We start from the raw sequence: 20,277 nt of genomic DNA, 5'->3' as shown, positions 1-20,277 counted from the left end.
CAAATACCTCTGCCTGCATCTTCCAGAATTCTGCTTCCTTGGAGCTGTTCACTTCACAATTAATGACCAAAACATCAGGCAGGCAGCGGATATTGCGTGTCTGGACCTTGAGTGGCAAAAACATTAAATGTTACATAATGGAAGGGCAAGTGACACTGAAATGGTGGCTTTACTGTACAGCTATTGGGAATTTATCATAGCTGATCAGAAATATTATCCATCTTGAAAGACTTTCAAAATGGTGGCAGATTTCAGAGAAAGCTATCAGAGACCGTAACTGATGAATGAGCTTTCATTCATACGAAATTCTCGCTGTCCATTTGTGCTATCAGCTTAAGAATTTAACTCCAAAATATTAAGCTATGATTTCTTCTAGAACCTGTCAGCAGAAACACAGGATGCTGGAATTAGCCATGAGAGCAGCAAGAGCCCTCCATCAAGGGTACAGCGTGCTCCCGGACAGCCGTCTTGACTGATGCAGCCTTGTCCACAGATGAATACAGCACAGAGCTTGGGATTGGGAAATCACCTTGTGAACGACTGTTCCCTGCCTGCTTACCGTAGGCTGGTACTTCTCACAGTTCTCACACCAAGCCTGTGTGTTCTGTTCCAGACAGATGCTTCTCTTTAAGATCTGGGCAAATTCATAATCCTTAGTTTTATCTGGGGAGAAGGAAATGGGGGGGAGGAGTCATTTTCATTGCCCCGAAGATCTAACTAGGGCCCTTTTCACACTGCTTACCTTCACTTGCAATGACGCAAAACATTGCGCAAAACACACTGCGCAAATCTCGCGTGAGAAAACGCGATCTTCCGCGTTTTTAGCGCGATGTTCTGCGTTGTTGCGAGTGAAGGTAAGCAGTGTGAAAAGGGCCCAGGAAGCAAAACCTAAACAGCCAGGAAGTACACTGAAGAACCTTAATCCCAGAGTGAGCAGAGGTCAAGTGCAACTGCTGAAGGGCAAATTGTGTCAAGAAATACTTTGCCTAGACCCAGTGATGAGTCTGACTCTCTTAATGCAGAGGTCTGAAATTTTACGACAGTGAACACCACCTTCTCAGGTGAAACTTAATCAAATCGGCAAAAAAAAAAAAAGGACAGGAGTCCTGTGGCATCTTAAAAACCAGCGAATTGTTATTCTAGCATAAACATTCATGGACTAGAGCTCACTTCATCAGATGCATGCGAGCACATCAGATTTAACTTAGCTGGCAGAGTTGTCTGAAGAAAGGGCCAGGCAGATAAAGGTCAAAAAAGGGGGGGGGGGGGGATGAGGCAAGTTGAAGGTCCCCAAGGGAAGAAACCAGTTGGAAGGCTACCTCGGTTCAGTGGACAGAGTGCTGGACCTGGACTCAAGAAACCTGGGTTCAAATTTCAGCCCTTCTATGAACTCACAGGACTGCTTTGGGCAGGTGACCCTCTTCCCCATGTGTAAATGGGAAGTGTATTTGTAAAGCTCACATAGGGTCACTGTGAGGATGAACAAATAAAAGCTTGCAAAGCACGGTTTATATTATGAAGTGCTGCAGAAATTAAACAACCGAGAACAGAGCCACCAATACACTGAGTCACAGAGGCAGGGAAGGATTTCTACTCAGACGAGGCTGTTAAGTGTGGCAGCAAGGAGCTTGCGGCTCCCCTAGCAACAGTGTGCACCGCAGCAAGGACGCCCCGATCACAGGCTCCAGTGGAGGTCTTCTAAGCAAGGGATTGCAGTCACGTAAGCCTGAAAAAAGCCACTGGAAAACTGTGAGAGATTCACAACAACTTTCCAATGCTTGCTGCCTCTGGTTCACAGTATCAGTCAACCGCAGTTCAGTTTTAATTCCATCCTTGCCCTACCCCCTTGTAGCATCCCTAAATATCATACCATTGCTGTCAGGGTAGGAGAGGGTAAAGAGCAGCGTGGAAGATACTCGGACAGTCTCTTTGCCGCAGCGACACATGCTGCAGTTCTCCACTTCACAGCTAAAAAGCTGCCCGATGACCGAGTCCCCTGAAGATCCGAAGGTGCTAGAAGAAAGGGAATGGATGGATCAGCTGAGTCTGGGGTTTAATGTTTAGGAGGCCGATGCTGAAACTTTCTTAGGGTGCCTGCTGCTTGAGAAGGCAAAATCTACTGCTGGAAGGGCGGCAGTTCCTTCATTCTGGTAGCTGCTTTTGGTAGGATCTACCTGCAGTTCAGCTTCTAAACATCATCACTCTTATGCCACTCGTCAGCAGGCACAAAGCCAGGAATAATTAAGCGTGCTTGCTCATGTATATGGGATATTTCTGCCACCGGTGCTTACAACATGCTCTTCCGTAGAGGACAGGAAGGTTGGGGCAAAAAACCAATAAGGGAAATGAAGAAAAATTCCTTGTTACGTGGAATAATGAGAACGAGATGATTTTTCTGACGGGACAACCTGGGCTAAAGGGGGAAAGAAAGCGAGGGGAAGTACATAGTAAGCAGCACCATCAGGATGCCAAGTCTCCTCCCTTCCAGCCGCCAGGTGGGGTCCAGGTTGCTGTCTAGTTGCTCAACCCACAGCCGTGGCTGAGATTGCTTGCGCTTTGGCTAGTCTGAGGCTTGGACCAGGCACATGACAGCCTAAGGCCGGGACTGCACCTGGGACTGCACACGTTCAGCTATCAGGGCCCTCTGAAGCCACAAGAGGGGGGGGGGGAAAGCTCCAAAACTGGCCGGCAAGATTAAGTCTCGGGTAAGACCAGGAGACCCCGAAACAGTTCTGGAATCCAGAAATGTCTACTTTAAACCCAGATCAAACCACGGAAAGAAACAGAACGGGATGGTGGATTCCAAGAGAAAAAATCGTTGCTAACTGAGCAATCTCAATCTGCCTGCAACAGACAGATGGGAGCAGGAGGGAGGGTGTTTCTTGTACCTGCTGCCAATGCCCCGGTAAGCTTGAGGGCCTTCCTGCTCTTGGGTTTCCTGATGGAGCTGGGTCAGGATGAAGCGGTTCCAACTCTGGATCAAGCGGCCAAGGTTCACTTTCCCTGTCGCCTCATCGGAATCAGCCAAGATCAACCCCAGAGCAGCTGCCTCTGGAATGGTGCGGAAGGCACGGAGGAAGTTACTGCCCTGGAAGAGAGAGAATGAATTGAAAAGAATACTGAAAAGAAAAAGTGAAGACAATCGCCTATTGGCTGAGCCCAAGACTGCTCCATCCTCCCATGTGAGCACATCAAACTGGTTCAATTCCACCCTCTTGGTGAGGCACTGGAAGGGGATGGAGGGGCAGAGCACACAACTCCATAGCTGCAACACAATATTGTTGCCTTATAGGCAGCCTCTGTGCTGTGAGATAAAAGCCAGAGAGCTGCTTTTTGCAGAGGTATGTTGTGCTGGGCTATGCCAATATCCCAATTGTCCTGGGCAAGCACAGCAATGCAGCAGCAGATGAACAAGCGTGATGAACAAGCATGTCACACCTCCTCAAAGAGCTCCACCAAATCAACAGCCCATCACTAGACTAGTAACGCCCCCCCCCCATCTCCTGCCCACTCCCATCTCCACATCTTTGCCAAAAAAGCTAAAGCAACTCCAGATCAAGTTCAGTCTTCACAGGTTTCCCACTAGTTTTGCCTCTACTCTAAATACACCTTTTGAACCAGCATCCTATCCCAAAAATCTAGGGATATAAACACCTTAGTTTGTGTTTACCTGACAAGGGTCCCCCCTGGACAAATCCAGCATGTGGAATAAAAACCCCAGTTCACAGCTCAGGCAGAACTCCTTCTGGCACAAGTGGTTCTGAACCAAACAGCGCACCGGCTCCAGGAAATACAGCACCTAATGACGAAGAGGAGGAGGAGGAGGAGGCATTTGCCAGAGAAAGGGGATGACTACATAGGAGGGGGGGGGGAAATGCAGCACAGAGCGAAGGCGACACCCTGCACTTACTTGGATCATGCAGTTGCAGTAAGCATTCGGGATGTGAGGCTCCAGGCCGGCAAAGAGAGTCTTGTTGTAATGTTTGAAGTCAAAGTCCTCCAAGCCCAGCTTGGAATATTTAATGGTGACCTAAGCAAATCAAGCCAGCGAAACACAGAGAGAGGATGGGTGTGTGATGGTGTGCATGGAAGTACTTTCGCTTATTACACCAGTAATGAGTAACAGCACTACAGCACAAGGGAAGAATCTTAAAGGTTTTTTGCTCTTTCGTATATGCAAATTCTTAATGCACTGGGACAAGCGCATCTGACTTTTCCAGGTACTGCTGAGGAAAGGATGCTGAGACCAGCATTCCTATTTCAGTATTGCTCCTGCCTGTTCTCGCCGCTGAAATTCACAACAGCAGCATAAATATCTTCCTCCGTTTGCTTCTTTTGCTCCTGAGCTTGTAAAAAGAAAGTGGGTCTACCCCACATAGGACAAAACTTACCTCTGAACAAGGCCTTACCCAGGGCTTTTTTTCTGGGAAAAGAGGTGGCGGAACTCAGTGGGTTGCCCTCGGAGAAAATGGTCACATGGCTGGTGGCCCCGCCCCCTGATCTCCAGACAGAGGGGAGTTGAGATTGCCCTTGATCTGAACTCCCCTCTGTCTGGAGATCAGGGGGCGGGGCCACCAGCCATGTGACCATTTTCAAGAGGTGCCGGAACTCCGTTCCACTGTGTTCCCGCTGAAAAAAAGCCCTGGCCTTACCACCCCACAGTCCCCTCGAGTTAAGACTTCTCTAGCTACCCTGGTCTGGCACATATTGTCACCCAAGAAAGCAGAACGTCTCTTATGAGTCCAAGCACACAAACTGATTCACGGCCAGTTGGGGCTGTGGTCAGATTGGGGAATCGGCAGTGGTTGTTTCGATGAATGCTGGCTTTCATGCATGAGCATCCTTGGTCCCGCCCCCCTCCCCCAATAACTTTTTCATTTGAAAACTCTTCACTGCTCCCTTAAACAATCCTAGCGTCCTTTGCCAAAACATCCAGCACCCCAATACGCATTTAAAACAGACCTTCCTGTATTTCTTTGCCACCATGTAGATATAGGGCTCTTCCTCCCGTCCAATGGGAGATTCAGGGACTTGGCTGAAACTGTCAAACTCATTGTCCAGTTCTTTCAGTCGATAAGGAATCTGCAAAAGGCAGAAGTATGGAGTGGGTGCACAGTTCCCATCCCTATTCTATGTTTTTCCCCCAAAGCCAGAATACAATAACTTCATACATTAAAAATGTTGCGCATGTACACATTTCATCCCTGTACTACACGGAAGATGGTTTCATTTATTAATCTCCAAATGTACATGTATTCTTGTATGCAAGAATGGGTTCACAAAAAGTATTGAAATACATAAAAGAACACTCAACAACAATAAAATAATTGAACCCCAGAGCAGTTCAGAAACAGCCCCATCAGTCACTCCCAATCTATGCCCAGTATCAATAAAAACATTAGCCTGTCAACCTTTTGAACAACGCCAGACAAGCACATCAGAACGGCTCAATCAATACAGCTAGCCTCCAAAGGCCAGCAGAAGTGAAATAGGCTTGTGCCATTTTCTGAGCCTGGCTACAGATTTCCTTTGGCAACAAAAGAAGGACGTGTAACTGCCTTACACCTTATAAGGCAGAAGCAGGTTGGTGATAAATTGTTATGCTATGCCTATTTGGGTACAGCTCTAAAACCAAAGTGAATATTCAAAACTTGTTTCTGTTTCGTTTTCTGGGTTACCCTCAGGCCTTTTAGGACATGTTGGTTTTATAAAGCCAAGAAGAACAACACACGCAAAGCAATCTATTTCCCCTTAAACCAACACTCTCATCTGCTGCTAAATAAACATTCAGATTTGACATGCAGAAATGACTTTCCTTGCCTTCATCTAAAGTATCAGCCCTTCTGAGGTCAAGTACATCTTTAGAGGTGTGCCCTGGCCACCACAAAGACCTGCAGTGCTCAGGAGGTGTGAACAGAAGTGACAACTTGTGTGGTAACTACCTGGTTCCGGAGCTTGGTCCTTGGGTTTGGAGCATATCCAATGAAGCCAACTTTCTTCATGGTACGAAGAATCTCTGGATCAACAGGTGGGGCTCGTCTACAAAACAATTTGTGGCTTAAACCTGTGTTCCTCAAAAAGTGAGATAAGCTTCTTATAGAGACTTTTCGGAGACTTTTCAGTTGATGCAGAATGCTGTAACTCGGCTATTATTGGGAGCTAGGAGGAACATAAATATTACTCCTATTCTGCAATCACACCTTTTGCTATCTATCAGTTAATGGGATTATCACATGCAAAGCTCTTCATGGCCTTGGTCCTTCATATCTCTACGCTCTGAAAGCCAGTTTGGTGTAGTGGTTAAGAGCGCGGGACTCTAATCTGGAGAGACAGGTTTGATTCCCCACTCCTCCACTTGAAGCCAGCTGGGCGGCCTTGGGCTAGTCATGGCTCTCTGGAGCTCTCTCAGCCCCACCCGCCTCACAGGGTGATTGTTGTGGGGATAATAATGACATACTTTGTAAACTGCTCTGAGTGGGCATTAAGCTGTCCTGAAGGGGAGGTATATAAATCAAATGTTGTTGCTGTTATTTATTACATTCTGCAGCTCTGCTCATCTAAACAAGGTCTTCTGCAGGTGCCACACTGCACATGGGCAAGATCAGCAGCTGCCTGTACATTTGCATTCCCTGTGGAGGCCCCTACCTTATGGAACAGTCTACCAGAAGAGATCACGAAGTTCCCACTCTCTTGGCTTTCTGCAGAATATGCAAAACTGAATTATTCCAGAGGGCTTTTTATTCAGATAGGAGGGCTGTACTGTAAGGAAGTGGTCTCAAAGAGACGCATCAGTAAAGACTGTAGTAAAATAAAGCAAGACTACAGACTTCACTACTATTGCTTTAAATATGATCCTACTGAGTAGTTCTTATGTTGTTTAAAGCCAGTCTTAGATTTGCTTATGCTGTTTCGGCATTTTTTCAAGTCTATATTAGATTTCTGCTGGTTTTAAATCTTTGCACATTTGCAATTTGTATATACCCTATTAGATTGTTTATTGAAATGACTCTGAAATTTATGCTACCCGCTCTGAGCCTGCTTGCAGGGAGAGTGAACTATAAATTTAATAAATAAATAATAATAAATAAATAAACTGAATTTACTGACTCACGCGATGTAATCCGTCTCAAGTCTCAGTGAGAGAGGCGGACTATAATAAACATAAAATAAATAAGAAAAGCAGGGATTTGCTGAGAAAAGTGTGAGGTTGCTCCCCTCAGACCTCTTCCAGAGATTCAAATGCATGCAAAGGGGTTAGATCTTGCAAAAATTCTTGCATCAACAAAAAATGCTGTCAGAGATCTGTGGGATCCAACCCATCAGTCCCATTTCTGGGTGCTGATTTTGCCAAACCCTAAAAAGAGACTGTTATTTATTTTCAAGTGCATCTTAACAGCCTTGATTAACCCTTAGAGGGGTTTACAATATAATTCACAATTGAGTCAAAACAGAACGCTCACACACAATGTCACATAGTAAATCAATAAAGCAGCAGTAAAATGTTAATGAGATTCAAATTAAAAGACAGGAAACAATCAAACAAGCCAGCCCATTCAGCTCCCGAACAAGTTCAGCCTTGCTCTCCTGCTCTGAAGAACTACCTTGGTGCAGGGCCAGAGTTGGCGGCTGGCCAATCTGACAACACAGACTCAGTGGTCAGAGGCACAGGGATCAGTGACAGGGGCATGAGGTCCTGGTTCCAGTCCAGATGAGGCAAGCTGTCCACAAGGCAAGGCAAGGCAAAGTCAGTCTCCCGGGAGTAGGCATTAAAGGTGATTTCAGGTGAGTCAGCCCAGAGGTGGACGCAGCCCTCTGAGTCTCCAAAGACCAAAGCCTGCTTGCTGGCGGACACGTCAAAGCTCATGATCAGCTGGCCCACCGTGTTGACGTGGAAGATGTCTGCAGGGTTGGCCAATCCGGTGGGTTCGCAGAACTGGCACTGACCTAGGTGGGATGGTGGAGGAAGAGAGCAAAAGGGGGAACGTGGCTTCTCCCAGCATTCAGTGCAGACATTTCCCCCACGTGACCTTCGTTCTCCCACCCTGCTGGGATGTGACTTTGAAATGCCAGGATACCCAGGGGTGAGGTCTGAGGCTGGAGCACCTCTCTGGCCACCTTCCTACCTGTCTGGGAGATGATAGCCAAGCGAGACGTGTAGGTAGGAATGAACTTCAGGAACAGAGGGTCAATGTGGACCTGCAGAGGTGTGATGGCGCGGAGCATGCGCAGGTCGTACACTTTGAGGAAACGATCACAGGCAAGGCCGTTCATCCGGCTGGAGAACCCACAGGTCACCAGCAGGTTGCCGTGGACATCAAAGTCCGACAGGCTGCCTGAGTAGGCATCAAACTCATGCTCTACAGCAAAAGTGCGAAGGTCACGCAGAGACACCTACGAAGGAACAAAAGAGCTTCTATGGGAGCGGCTTACAAGGACCCTGGCAGGGAAACGAATGGCACCGAGGGGGACCGCCCGGGCACTTCTCTCCATGGGCTTCTTTTAAGTCAAGGGGCTGGTAGGATCCAGGCTTAATTTTCTGAATGGAGGGCGCCCCAATGAACCAAGTGGAAATCCTCTGCCTCCCGCTGCCGCTCGCTAATCTCCCCAAAATGCTCCCTTTTGAGGAGCTCGGCGGACTGCAGTGGGAGGGATGGCGCAAAAGTTTCATCCTGCGGGCAGAAGGGCCTTTCCACGAACAGAAACTGAACTTCAGACCCAACCCCAACCTATCCCTAACCTATCCCCTCTCCATCCACCTTGCATAGTTAAGGTACACACCGGGGAAGAGAATCTGCTGTGATCTGCAATGTCTGCAGTCCAAATCTCATATCTGCCATGAACTAATTAGGTGGTCTTAAGCAAGCCCCTCGGCTTTCCCCACAATATGCAAAATGGGTGGAAGAACACTGGCTTACCTTACCAGACATCTGTAAGGATAACGAGAAGATAATGTATTTAAATGTTTTAAACACCAAAAGAATCATACAAATGCTAAGTATTATCACGTGAGGCACAGGAGTGATATATCTAGCGTCACATGTGACATCCTTTAGACTATCCCAGTCCAATCTATCTCGTTCTTATTTACCGCTTTATTGTTTGCCATCCAGGAGATCAACAGTGCAGTCCTAAGCAGAATTACTTCCTGTTAAGCCCTGTGAAGTCAATGGGCTTTGAAGGGTGTAATTCTAATGGGACTGCAGTGCCAGTAAATCTAACTTAGCCAGCGGCAGTACCTCATTTTTAAAAATTTCCAGAGATACATTGAGCTCTTTAGTAATCTTTTATGCTTTCTTGCAACAATACCAGCTTAAGCAGCATTTTCAATCTAACAGCTGAAAAGAATTACTGTCTTCTAATTTAGGGAGAAGCAACGCATCTTGGCCCATAGCCTCACCCTGTGAGGTGGGTGGGGCTGAGAGAGCTCAGAGAGAGCTGTGACTGGCCCAAGGTCATCCAGCTGGCTTCAAGTGGAGGAGTGGGGAATCAAACCCGGCTCTCCAGATTAGAGTCCCGCGCTCTTAACCACTACACCAAATATAGCTCATCTCACTTTGGTGCTATTTACAACTCTCCCTGAATTGCAATTAGGTGATTAAAAGTTTACCTTCCCTGAAGTGTGGCCACAGAAGAAGAAACGGTTTGACTGCCTCATGATAGTGACTCCCGGCACTTCCACAGTGTACTAAAAAGAATGCAGAACAGCGAGGCAGGAGCAATGCGGTCATAAAGCATGCTGGACAAAAAGTATGTTATGCAGGGCAAAAAGGAGAGAGCACCAAAATTAGAGCCAGATGGCATTTTTCATCCCACGAAGAAATATTTTTCCAGCTTGTTTGTATAAAATCGTATTACAAGACAGAAAAAAAAATCCCAAATCATTCATGCGTAAATTCTTGCAATGGATTTTTTTTAAAAAATCAACAACATGGACAGCAGTTTTCAAAAAAACTTATGAGCAAGTTCTTTTTCGCATAGAGGCTAAGGACAGCCAGGGTGGTATAGTGGAGAACCAGGTTCAAACCCCGGAATCTGGATGGGGTTGGAGCCTCCAAGGCCCCACTGGATACCTGCTCCTTCTGGCAGCAGGGACGCCAAGGCACAGAGACACCTGGAGCCTCTTTGGGGCCACCCCAAATGTGCCAGCCCAGAACCAGACACCATCTGCTGGGACGTGTGAAAGGGCAGCCCTACGCGGAAGTGGGGGTGCTACTGTCACCCTCTAGCTGTGCCTCGACTTATCTGGGGATATGGCTGCCCCAGCTGGAGGTTATGTAGGGTGGGCGGGGGAACTTATGGGCTGCCATGGTGGCTGGGCCACCATGGGGGCACGAGCAGACTGGCCTCCACAGTAGTCGGCATCCTGTGCTGCGCAGGGCCACTTGAGCCTCAATGCGCTACGCCACCGTTTTGCATGGCATAACTTTCTACCTGGACGCGAAACATCTTGGGGATATGACTAACCCGCCCCCCTGGCCCATGCCCACCCACCCCCCGGGTCCCTGCGCAGGGACTTACACCACACTTATGGCCACTGCAGCCAAGCGCCAGCGGAGACTCACGGTGGACTGGCACCATGGCCAGGTGCCCGTGTAGGAGAGGGTGGCGCCAGGGTAAGCACGGGATATGCCAGCGTAAGTCTCGGTCAGTTCCCTGTGCACTTTCTGCCCCCCCCCCCCACCTCAGGACTGTGCTGAAAATCTCCCAACACCAATTTCATACACATATAATGGACATGTGTACGGGCTAAAAAAAATTAGCAAACTTTTACAGATAGGATGAAGCATGGACTAAGACTGGATTTTCCTTTTGAAATAAGAGACATTGTTACTTAACTATATACCAATGTTTCCCAAGAAGTCAAGCGACTTCAAAGTATTATCTTAATTTGATTACGATGGCTGGAATTATTTCATGAGGTACTGGAAACAAGATATATTCCCTAAAGTACAGGAATGGATTCATAAAACTAAAGAAATATTTATAATGTTCAAACTCAGTGCTCTGAAAACAACGGTTCAGATGTACAGCAAACTGAGACATTTCAGCAACTTCTAAACTTTTGAGTGTTCTCAATAAAGTCTCTTTCCTCATAATCTGACTGGTCATCAACTATCTAAAAATGTCTGTTGTTACAGAACATACAAAACATGATTAGTGTGGCGAATTGATTTCATTTTAAATAAGACTCATATTTAGTTTTGCATGCATTGAATGTAATTGTAAATGTAATTATACAGTGTGTGTGTGTGTGATGTGTATACACACACACACACACACACACACGTTAATTCCAATATTTAAAAAATATGGGAAGTAAGGTTTGCGGTGCGTGTTTTTAGATTATGTTGTTTGCATAATCAGATGAAAAGATCAGAAATGGAAACATTTTTACTTTTCCTTTGAAATTTCACCCCTTGTTTCCTTTTTTTTTAATAGTAAAAGAATTAAAAAATCTGGTTACAAGAACTTAATTTTGATGTTCCAGGACATTTCCTCTGAGATGAAATATTGGCACTTTTGAATTGCCTGTAATAAGAGCTGAGACTGCTTGAACAGAGGATCAAGCCCTCCAAGTTGTGACTTGGGGCAGGCCTCTTTCTCAGATTCTCAGTTTCTTTCATTAAGACCAATTAACTGTATTAATAGACATCACTCATTCATTCACTGGCGATGCCTGTCAGTGCAATCCTAAGAAGAGTTACGCCCCTCTAATCCCATTGAAATCAATTGACTTAGACTGGAGTAACTCTGCTTAGGACTGCGCTATTTGTGTAAAACCAGACACGATACACCCAGCTCCATTAAAGAAAAAAGAATGCTCTTCCCTTTTAATTGGGGTTTAATAGGATATTATTTACCTCCACGTCATGAAAAGCTTCAGCTGCCTATTTCCATAGATTAAGCCTTTCTAAAAGGGAAAGGACGTCTTTTTCTCCAGGTCCTTGGCAACCCTAAACACACCCACTTCCAGCCAAACTTCAAGCTTTGGGCAATCTCAATAAATTACATACAAGGAGGTGGAAACTGCTTGATCAGTTTGGGCATACCTTCTGGGTCTCTTGCACTGTATTGAGATCTATCTCTATCACATGGTTGGTAAGTCCCCCAATGAGTAGAGTGGTGGGATCAGTCAGCAGAAGGCTGTGCATGTCTTCGCTCTCGTCCATGCTAGAAGAGAAAGAGGGGCATTCAGGGCCAATTCCCCACTCACATCACTTTCTTGATTGACCTGATGAGCACACACACACACACAGAAAAGTTGCATCACCAAGTTACACTACATGGATCATCCAGGAAACATGGGGCAGATAACCTATTAATGATGTAATGTTTCCACCTCTACTTGTTCATGGGACGATTTCAAAAAAAAGGAAACAGGAAATGCTGTGTTGAATCTGCCCACACTGTTCTGGAAGAAAGATGGGGTAGGAAATACAAGCTCTCTTCTCAAGTTTGCACGGGGATCTTCCATACAGTGCAAATATTTTTCTGACCTTCTCACCGTACCCGACGTGTGATGAAATCTACAGAGCTTTCATCATGTTCCTCTAGGCTCAAGTGGCCTCCTTATAAGCAAAACACTGTACAGAGAGCAATGACTCACACAGTCTTCCACAGCCCAGCATCCCGTAGGGGAAGGCACTTACAGATAATCAAAGATTATGAGGCCTCCTCTGGACATGTATTTGAGGTTGGTTTTGGTCAGAAAGAGCACCCCGTTCTCCAGGCTCTGGATCTGTCGGATATCATCGCTGCTGTGTACTTGGAAAGACGAGTAACGTTCCAGGGCTGGCCCAAAGAAAGATGTGGCATGTCCCTGAAATTAAGACAGGCAAGGCTGGTCACCTTCACTTCAGATCTGATTCTGTCATGTGTGCATCCCATATTGGAAGCTACTGCAGAGAGAGAAACGTGGGCCTAATTAAACAGCCAGGTGAGCCAGATGGGAGGAAGGGGCTGTGGCTCAGCAACGTGCAGAAGGTCTGAGGCTCAACGTCCAGCATCTCCAGTTTAAAAAAGGACCAGGAAGTAGGTGATACGAAAGACCTCTGCCTGAGACCCTGGAGAGGTGCAGCCAGTCCGAGCAGACAATACTAACCTTGATAGACTGATTGCCTAATTCAGGATAAGGTAGCGTCATATGTGTGTGCTATTTGCGATCTGTTATCAGCTCCTAGAAGCCATTTAATATTTGACTGCTGGTTCTTCCTATGCAGTTTAATTATTGTAAGATCATCTTTAATTTGCTCTTGTTTTGTTGACTATACTGGCATATACCCAAACACAGACCTATTAAGTGGACCTCTTCCAGACTGCTGTGGTAGGAAACTACCTTAAGAAAAATTATTAAAACATTTCTCGTACATACACAACTGATACAATCGCCTCCAGAACTCGGTTAGCGCATCTACCTGCCAATGGAACAACATGAATTTCATCCCAGAATTTTTCCTACATAGACTTGCACAGCAGAAACAGAGTTTTAGATCCTTTGTATGGTTCAAGTCTCACTTGTCTTTCCCAAAATTGAAGAATTATTATCACAGTGATTGAAGCTCACTGATAAAAGAATCCAACAGCAATGGAGTTCTACAGTAATGAGTTAAGAGTACTGTATTCTATTTATTGTTAGTACTTTCAGTAGAACATGAAAGGAATAACAACAAAAACAACTACATTCGATTTATATACCACCCTTCAGGACAACTTAATGCCCACTCAGAGCAGTTTACAAAGTATGTCATTATTATCCCCACAACAAAACACCCTGTGAGGTTTGTTGGGCTCTGGGGGGAAATAATAAGAGAAATGAGTGAGATTTTACAATTTCAAATCAATAAGAACCCAGAACTCCTGCTACTAAATTTGGGAATGGAGGGAATCCCAGCCCATCATAGGACGTTGATATTTTACATGACGGCAGCAGCTAGACTTTTGTATGCGCAAAAATGGAAAGTTCAAGAAGTGCCAACCATTGAAGATTGGATCCACAAATTGCTGTATATGGCAGAAATGGACAAAATGACAAGAAAACTGAGAAATCTGGACTCAGGGCAGTTTAACACAGACTGGGAGAAGCTGAAACAATATCTGGAGAAGAAATGGGAGGTGGGAGGAGAACTGTGGCAGTTTGAGAACTACTGATGTACAATAAAATGTAGAGGGGGGTGACTTTACCGGGGAGGAGAAGAGGTTAAAGAGAATTTCTAAGCAGTTATGATATTAGATTGATATATATAGAATAATAAATAGAATATGGATAGAAAATAATTAATCATAAGGGTTAACTATAAGGATTGACCAACTAATAAGATTTTCTTTTTGATTCCGTACAATGTACCAAACTGAACATATTTCTTTGAAGCTGTATATGAGTCAAATTGATTGATATCATATATAGACTTATGATTGAAGGGGAATAGAAATACTAATGTGAACAAATATAATTAAAATAGAAAGAAGAAGATAGAATGAATAACATATAGATTATAAGTTAAACTGGTTGATTTATATGAATGTATGGTTTGCATAGTTTATGATATATAGAAATATTTGACAGTGGGATAATGAAAAATGGGATAAATTGTTTATCCATTATGGAAAAAGGGATTCATAGACAGGGTACAGAGTATTAAAAATAGTTAAAGAAGTATTGCTTAGAATAAAGGGAGAATATATATTAGTTAGATAGAGGAATATATAAAGAGTAAGGGAAAAGGGATAAAGGGTTGGAAAACTGTTGGAAGTCAACAAAATGGGGGGGGGGAAAGGGAGGGGGTTAGAAATTGGGAAATGGGAAAATTGACTGTAATGTGTAAACATTTGATCCTAACCCAATAAAAAAAATTTTCAAAAAAAAAAAAAAGTTTGTTGGGCTGAGAGAGCTCCTAGAAGCTGTGATTGACCCAAGGTCACCCAGCTGGCTTCAAGCGGAGGAGTGGGGAATCAAACCCGGCTCTCCAGATTAGAGTTACGGGCTCTTAACCAGTACACCAAACTGGTATAAAAATTATACCATCTATATCCACTATTCATCAGTAGTTCTCAAAATCTAGATTGCCATTTAAGCCAATGAGAGCAGCAAAGAAACGTTTTTTCTCCGCAACCACTGCATCAGGTAGTTTGTGACCATCCCACTTGTTCAAGGTATCTTGACATCTTCTGACTCTTAAATCTGAAACTTTACAGTCTCAAGAACAGACAATTAGCTGTGATGCCTTTGCAAAGTTTTTTGCTAATAAAATAGCACAGATACACTGTGATATAGATGACTGCAAGGTGGAAGAAATGCTTCCTACACTATCTGGCTCATGTATGGACCACTCTGACCCTGTCACAATGATGGATGTTAACAGGATCCTGGTATCTGTGAAGATTACTACTTGTGTGCTGGATCCTTGCTCATCTTGGCTGTTAAAATCATGTAAGAACCATATAAATGAACCTTTGAGGTCTATCATAAATCGGTCACTAACTCAGGGAACCATCCTTCAGCCACTCAAACAGGTGGTTATCTGCCTACTAATCCCTAGACAAACTATCCCTAGACAAAAATGAAATGCCTAATTATCGCCCAGTCTCCAATCTACCCTTTTTGGGCAAAGTGATTGAGAGAGCAGTAAATGATCAACTCCAGGTCTTTTTGAATAACTGGTGCTTTGGACTCTTTTCAGTCTGAATGCATGCCAGGTCATGGTGGGACAGACAGCACTGGTGGCTTTAGTTGATGACCTCTTTCTGAACATAGACAAAGGCCACGCTTCTCTGTTGCTCCTCCTGGATCTATCTGCAGCCTTCAAAAGAGCAGACCAGGCCATCTTGCTGGAGGCGGAAGTTGGTATCGAGGGACGTGCCCTGGACTGGTTTAAATAGTTTCTCATGGAACCGACTCAGAGAGTCCATACTGGGAATTATTTTGCAGGGATCCACATGGTGCAATCTTACAACCATGAAGTACTAACATGAAAAAATATGCTGTCCTCTGACACTTGCAAACAATAAATTCACAGAGGGAAAATAATGAGGCAATATCAAAACTTATCTCTTGACTGCATTATTAAACTTAAGATTTTTCATGAAATGATAAAAGTTACTCTAATCAACCAATGGAATATCCGAGGACCATTTTTTCCTCCAACATACAACAAAACATAGTAAATTTTGAACAGCTTACTGAACAGATACACCATCAAGCTCTCAGCCCTATGGTTGAATAACTTTGTTTGGAGTTTAAACGGAGGCTGGGTTTGCAATAGAAGGGTATATAAGACAAACCACAGAATAAATATAATTAGACGTGAATGTAAGCAGCCAGATTACAGAATTCCAGTGATGTCTTCAAGCTTCGCGATTCATTAAACATGCCTTCAGAAAAAGATGGTAAGCACCTTTTGGGGAAGGGCAGTGGGTCAAGGGGTAGAGACCTGCTTGGCATTCAGAAGGTCTCAAGTAAAAGCATCTGGGCAAATCTTTGTTCTTCTTGAGACTGTGGAGAACAACGCTATACAGATCAATGATCTGACTGTTTCAAACATTCAGCCCAATCCACACTAGATAAAGTAAATGAGTTAAATCACATGTATCGTGCTGTAAACCCAATATATATATATACATACATGAGTCTACCCAATCAGTGAAACACATTAACAAGCACCACTTACCCCATGGTTCCCAACCCAGAGCATCTCTTCATGTAGGTCAAAGTGTGAGAAGGAGACAGGGACACCCACTTCAGAGACCACAGTGTGGAGCTCCGAGTACATGCCCTCCATGATATGCACTGGGTCAGGCACAGGAATGCCCTCCAGTGGCACCCCTTCGGGATCCAGCTCCACATTCTGTAGCAGACTAGGATTGAGGTGGGGATCCAAAGCAGGGTGGAGGGCAGGCACATATTCTGCAAGGGCTGGATCAAGGCCTTCAAAATTCATGGTGGACATTCACCTTTAAGGCAGAGAAAGGAATTCAAGATAAGCTCTTACTAAGACAATTATAATATCACTATTGAGTGCAGGAATAGATATTTCATAGTAGAGGCCAGAGGAGTTAGCCGTGTTAGTCTGTAGCAGCAAAATCAAAAAGAGTTCAGCAGCACTGCAGCACAAGCCCTCGATAACCACATAGTAGAGGGAGGCAACAATAGCTTGAACTCACCCTACCATTTGTTTTCAGCTTCCAAGACAGAAATCAAATAAAGTTTCATCCTCTTAAATAGCCATCCTAGCTATTGCTTTGAGTAATAAATATACAGGATCATTATCCATCAATGATGTATACTCAGCCCCCCAGTGAACATTATTCATAATCAAAATAGTTTGTTTAGTTCTTGGAGCTTGATGCGGTCATGACAAGTGAAGTTTGCATAAATGTTTTTTTAGTGATTTTTCTGTTGTTCTTTTTTCATGTAAAAGGTGGGGAGAAATAAAACATAATGAGCATTTCAATCTCCTTTATGGAATACATTTCATTTATACTGAGACGAGATTGTAAACATCTTCATATGTTATACATATACACATTCTAGTGAGTTACTCTTTTGTTTATTTAAGACTAGCATAAGCTTTCGAGAACCACAGTTCTCTTCGTCAGATGCATCTGATGAAGAGAACTGGTTCTCGAAAGCTTATGCTACAGTAAAGATGGTTAGTCTTAAATGTGCTACTGGATTCTTTCCTATTTTGCTACTACAGACTAACTCCTCCGGATCTTTTGTTTATATTGTGGCTGTTTCTACAGAAGAATGGCACAGATGAAATACATTAAACACCTTTTTATTTTACAAATAATAGTAATTTGGTTGTATTTTTACACTCTTGGATTTATGCTGTTTCACCATGTTAGTGGTTTATGGCCACTTTTGGACTGATTCTCCTTCTAGAACTTAAAACGTGAACAGCACGATCCACTATTCTGGCCCTGCATTGTTCTGCTGAGTCTCTGTGTTGGTGGTGAATGAACATTCAATCATTTCCAATGCAGGTGCAGTAAAATTATCCATCTTATGAGAGCAAGAGTCAAGTCCGATGGCAACTTAAAGACCAACTGGATTTCCAGGGTGTGAGCTTTTGAGAGTCAAAGCTCTCTTCACTGGGTATTTGATGAAGGGAGCCCTGACCCTGGAAAGCTCATACCCTGGAAATCTAGTTGGTCTTTAAAGTATTACTGGACCCAAATCTTGTCCTTCTACTGCAGACCAACATGGCTACCCCCCTGAAACCATCTTGAGGTTGACTAGTATGTCTCTGCAAGACTTATTGTTCTGGACTACGTCCTTCCCCAATAAGACAGCAAGTAATATTCATCTAAACATACTAGCCAGGCTTCTTCGCCTTTAAATCATAAACTTTGAAATGAAATTCTGGAAATCTCTTGACTGTCTCTGTATCCAAACAGCCACAAAACAAAATAGAACTGGACAAACTGCATCTAGGAGGGCATCTTTATGAACAGAAATCACTTCAGAAAGGCATCCTGCAGGAGAAAGGTACGGGGAAAGCTCTAGTCAACTAAGGCTGCAAGGCAGTCCCCAACAGTCAACTTACTTTGGGGAATAGTAAGGAGTCCAGTAGCACCGTTAAGACTAACCAACTTTATTGTGGCATAAGCTTTCAAGAACCACAGCTCTCTTTGTCGATGCATCTGACGAAAAGAGCTGTGGCTCTCGAAAGCTTATGCCACAATAAAGTTGGTTAGTCTTAACGGTGCTACTGGACTCTTTTGAGTCTACAGACTTACACGGCTAACTCCTCTGGACCTATTACTTTGGGGACGCTCTAATGAATTCTGAGGCTTACTTCCAAGTAAACATGCACAGCATTTCTCTATTTAGCAGGTTCTCCCTCAACTAATAGAAAAGGGGGGGACACACATGATACCCATAATCCCCTGCGCCACAGGGGCATATTACCCAGAACCTGCTGCGGTAGAGAGAACGGTAATAGGCAAGTACTCGGCACTTCCTGGTCCATATAGTATCTTGAGACCCACTAAGTCATGCTGCGTTTTGAGCACCCCGAACTGCCCACTCCCCTTTGCAAATTACCTCCCTGGAAGGGGATTACCCACAATTCTTTGCTGTTCCAGGTTCCCTTCCCTCAGCCGCCGTCTTCCCCCGCCTCCACCCTCTTCGCGGCCGCTATAGCAACCCCATGCCTTTTCATCTCGACTCCCGCCTCAGCTGCCCGGGGGCGTCCCGGCTATTAGCGTTGGCGCCTATCGACCAACCAGAGGGCGCCTTGGAAAGAGCAGCCAATCAGAGCAAGGATGAGATGGAGGGTTTTACGTGAAGGACGCTCATGTGTAATCGGGGATGGAGCGCGGAAGGGTCAAAAATGTGCGCTAGTAACGGCGCTCGTTAAAAGGGAAACGCCGAGGAGGCCTGGGAGCGGAGTCGGTTCCCTCGCGTTGCCTTGAAGTTTGGTGGGTGGGACCGCGTCTTTTGCATAGACGCTTTTAAGGGCGCTTGGAAGGAAGCGTCTTTAAGATGGCGTCCTCAGTGGCAAATGAGATGGGCAGGGGGCGACCTATTTTTTAACCCAGCAAATGGGCTGTTCTGTCCCTTGTCTGAAAGTCAGAATACGGCCTGCCTGCATTTTTCTTACCGTTTTGTTTACTCGCTGCTGGCCTCGATAGGCCCCTTTTTAAAAAAAAGCCATTCAGGAAATGCATCACAAAAATAGTAACTTGTACTTTCCTGTCGTAATGAATCACTGTAATGTTACACAACACTCACACAGCTTCCTTTTACGTAATTGTTCAAGGGGCTGCATCAAATCTCCGCAAACCAGTTTGTAAATAAATTCCACGTGGGTGACGATCGCCTCTTGTGCTTGTTAGAATAAAGAGTGGCCAAGGGAGAGGAGGGTTTGTTTGTTTATTTAGGGACATTTTATCCTCTTTCTGAATAAAAACTACACAAATCTAATAGTAACACCAGAGGTTGGTATCACAGTTCTGCAAAAAGCAAGTTTTGACAGGGATTGAATTACTGAGTTGAAAAATCTGGTTTGTGACGTCTTAATGGATAAGATAGTTTATAAGCACGGGGGGGGGGTTCCTGCTCACAAGAAATATTTCTTCAACATTGTTAAGTCATTTATAATGATTATAATGTATTGAAACACAACCCCTTAGAGGATATAAAACAAGTACTCTGAGAGTACTTTGATTAGTCTAGTTATGCATGTTGATAACTGAATAAAAGAGGGTAGACACAAAGTAGAAAGCTGTCAGTTCAATCTTATATATGCGATACATCTTAAAATTCATGTTATA

The 20,277-nt window shown here is 44.4% G+C and overlaps 1 protein-coding gene across 1 annotated transcript in view; it reads right to left on the bottom strand.

Moving 5' to 3' along the window:
* The window catches only part of PAN2 (poly(A) specific ribonuclease subunit PAN2), a 39,043-nt gene extending 19,875 nt beyond the window's left edge, over positions 1-19,168 (bottom strand). The window contains 15 exon segments of the mRNA XM_054976794.1: positions 8-106; positions 560-663; positions 1,871-2,013; positions 2,889-3,088; positions 3,671-3,799; positions 3,911-4,030; positions 4,963-5,082; positions 5,943-6,039; positions 7,602-7,944; positions 8,124-8,391; positions 9,608-9,685; positions 12,051-12,171; positions 12,651-12,820; positions 16,665-16,947; positions 19,069-19,168. Coding sequence (XP_054832769.1) covers positions 8-106; positions 560-663; positions 1,871-2,013; positions 2,889-3,088; positions 3,671-3,799; positions 3,911-4,030; positions 4,963-5,082; positions 5,943-6,039; positions 7,602-7,944; positions 8,124-8,391; positions 9,608-9,685; positions 12,051-12,171; positions 12,651-12,820; positions 16,665-16,943 — 2,271 coding nt within the window. The 5' untranslated portion in view covers positions 16,944-16,947; positions 19,069-19,168.
* Positions 19,169-20,277: the final 1,109 nt, after the last annotated feature.

The sequence above is a fragment of the Eublepharis macularius genome, chromosome 4 (assembly GCF_028583425.1).
Source record: "Eublepharis macularius isolate TG4126 chromosome 4, MPM_Emac_v1.0, whole genome shotgun sequence".
Lineage (NCBI taxonomy): Eukaryota > Metazoa > Chordata > Lepidosauria > Squamata > Eublepharidae > Eublepharis > Eublepharis macularius.
The sequence above is the reverse complement of the archived record's forward strand: the minus strand, read 5'-3'. Positions and strand labels throughout refer to the sequence as shown.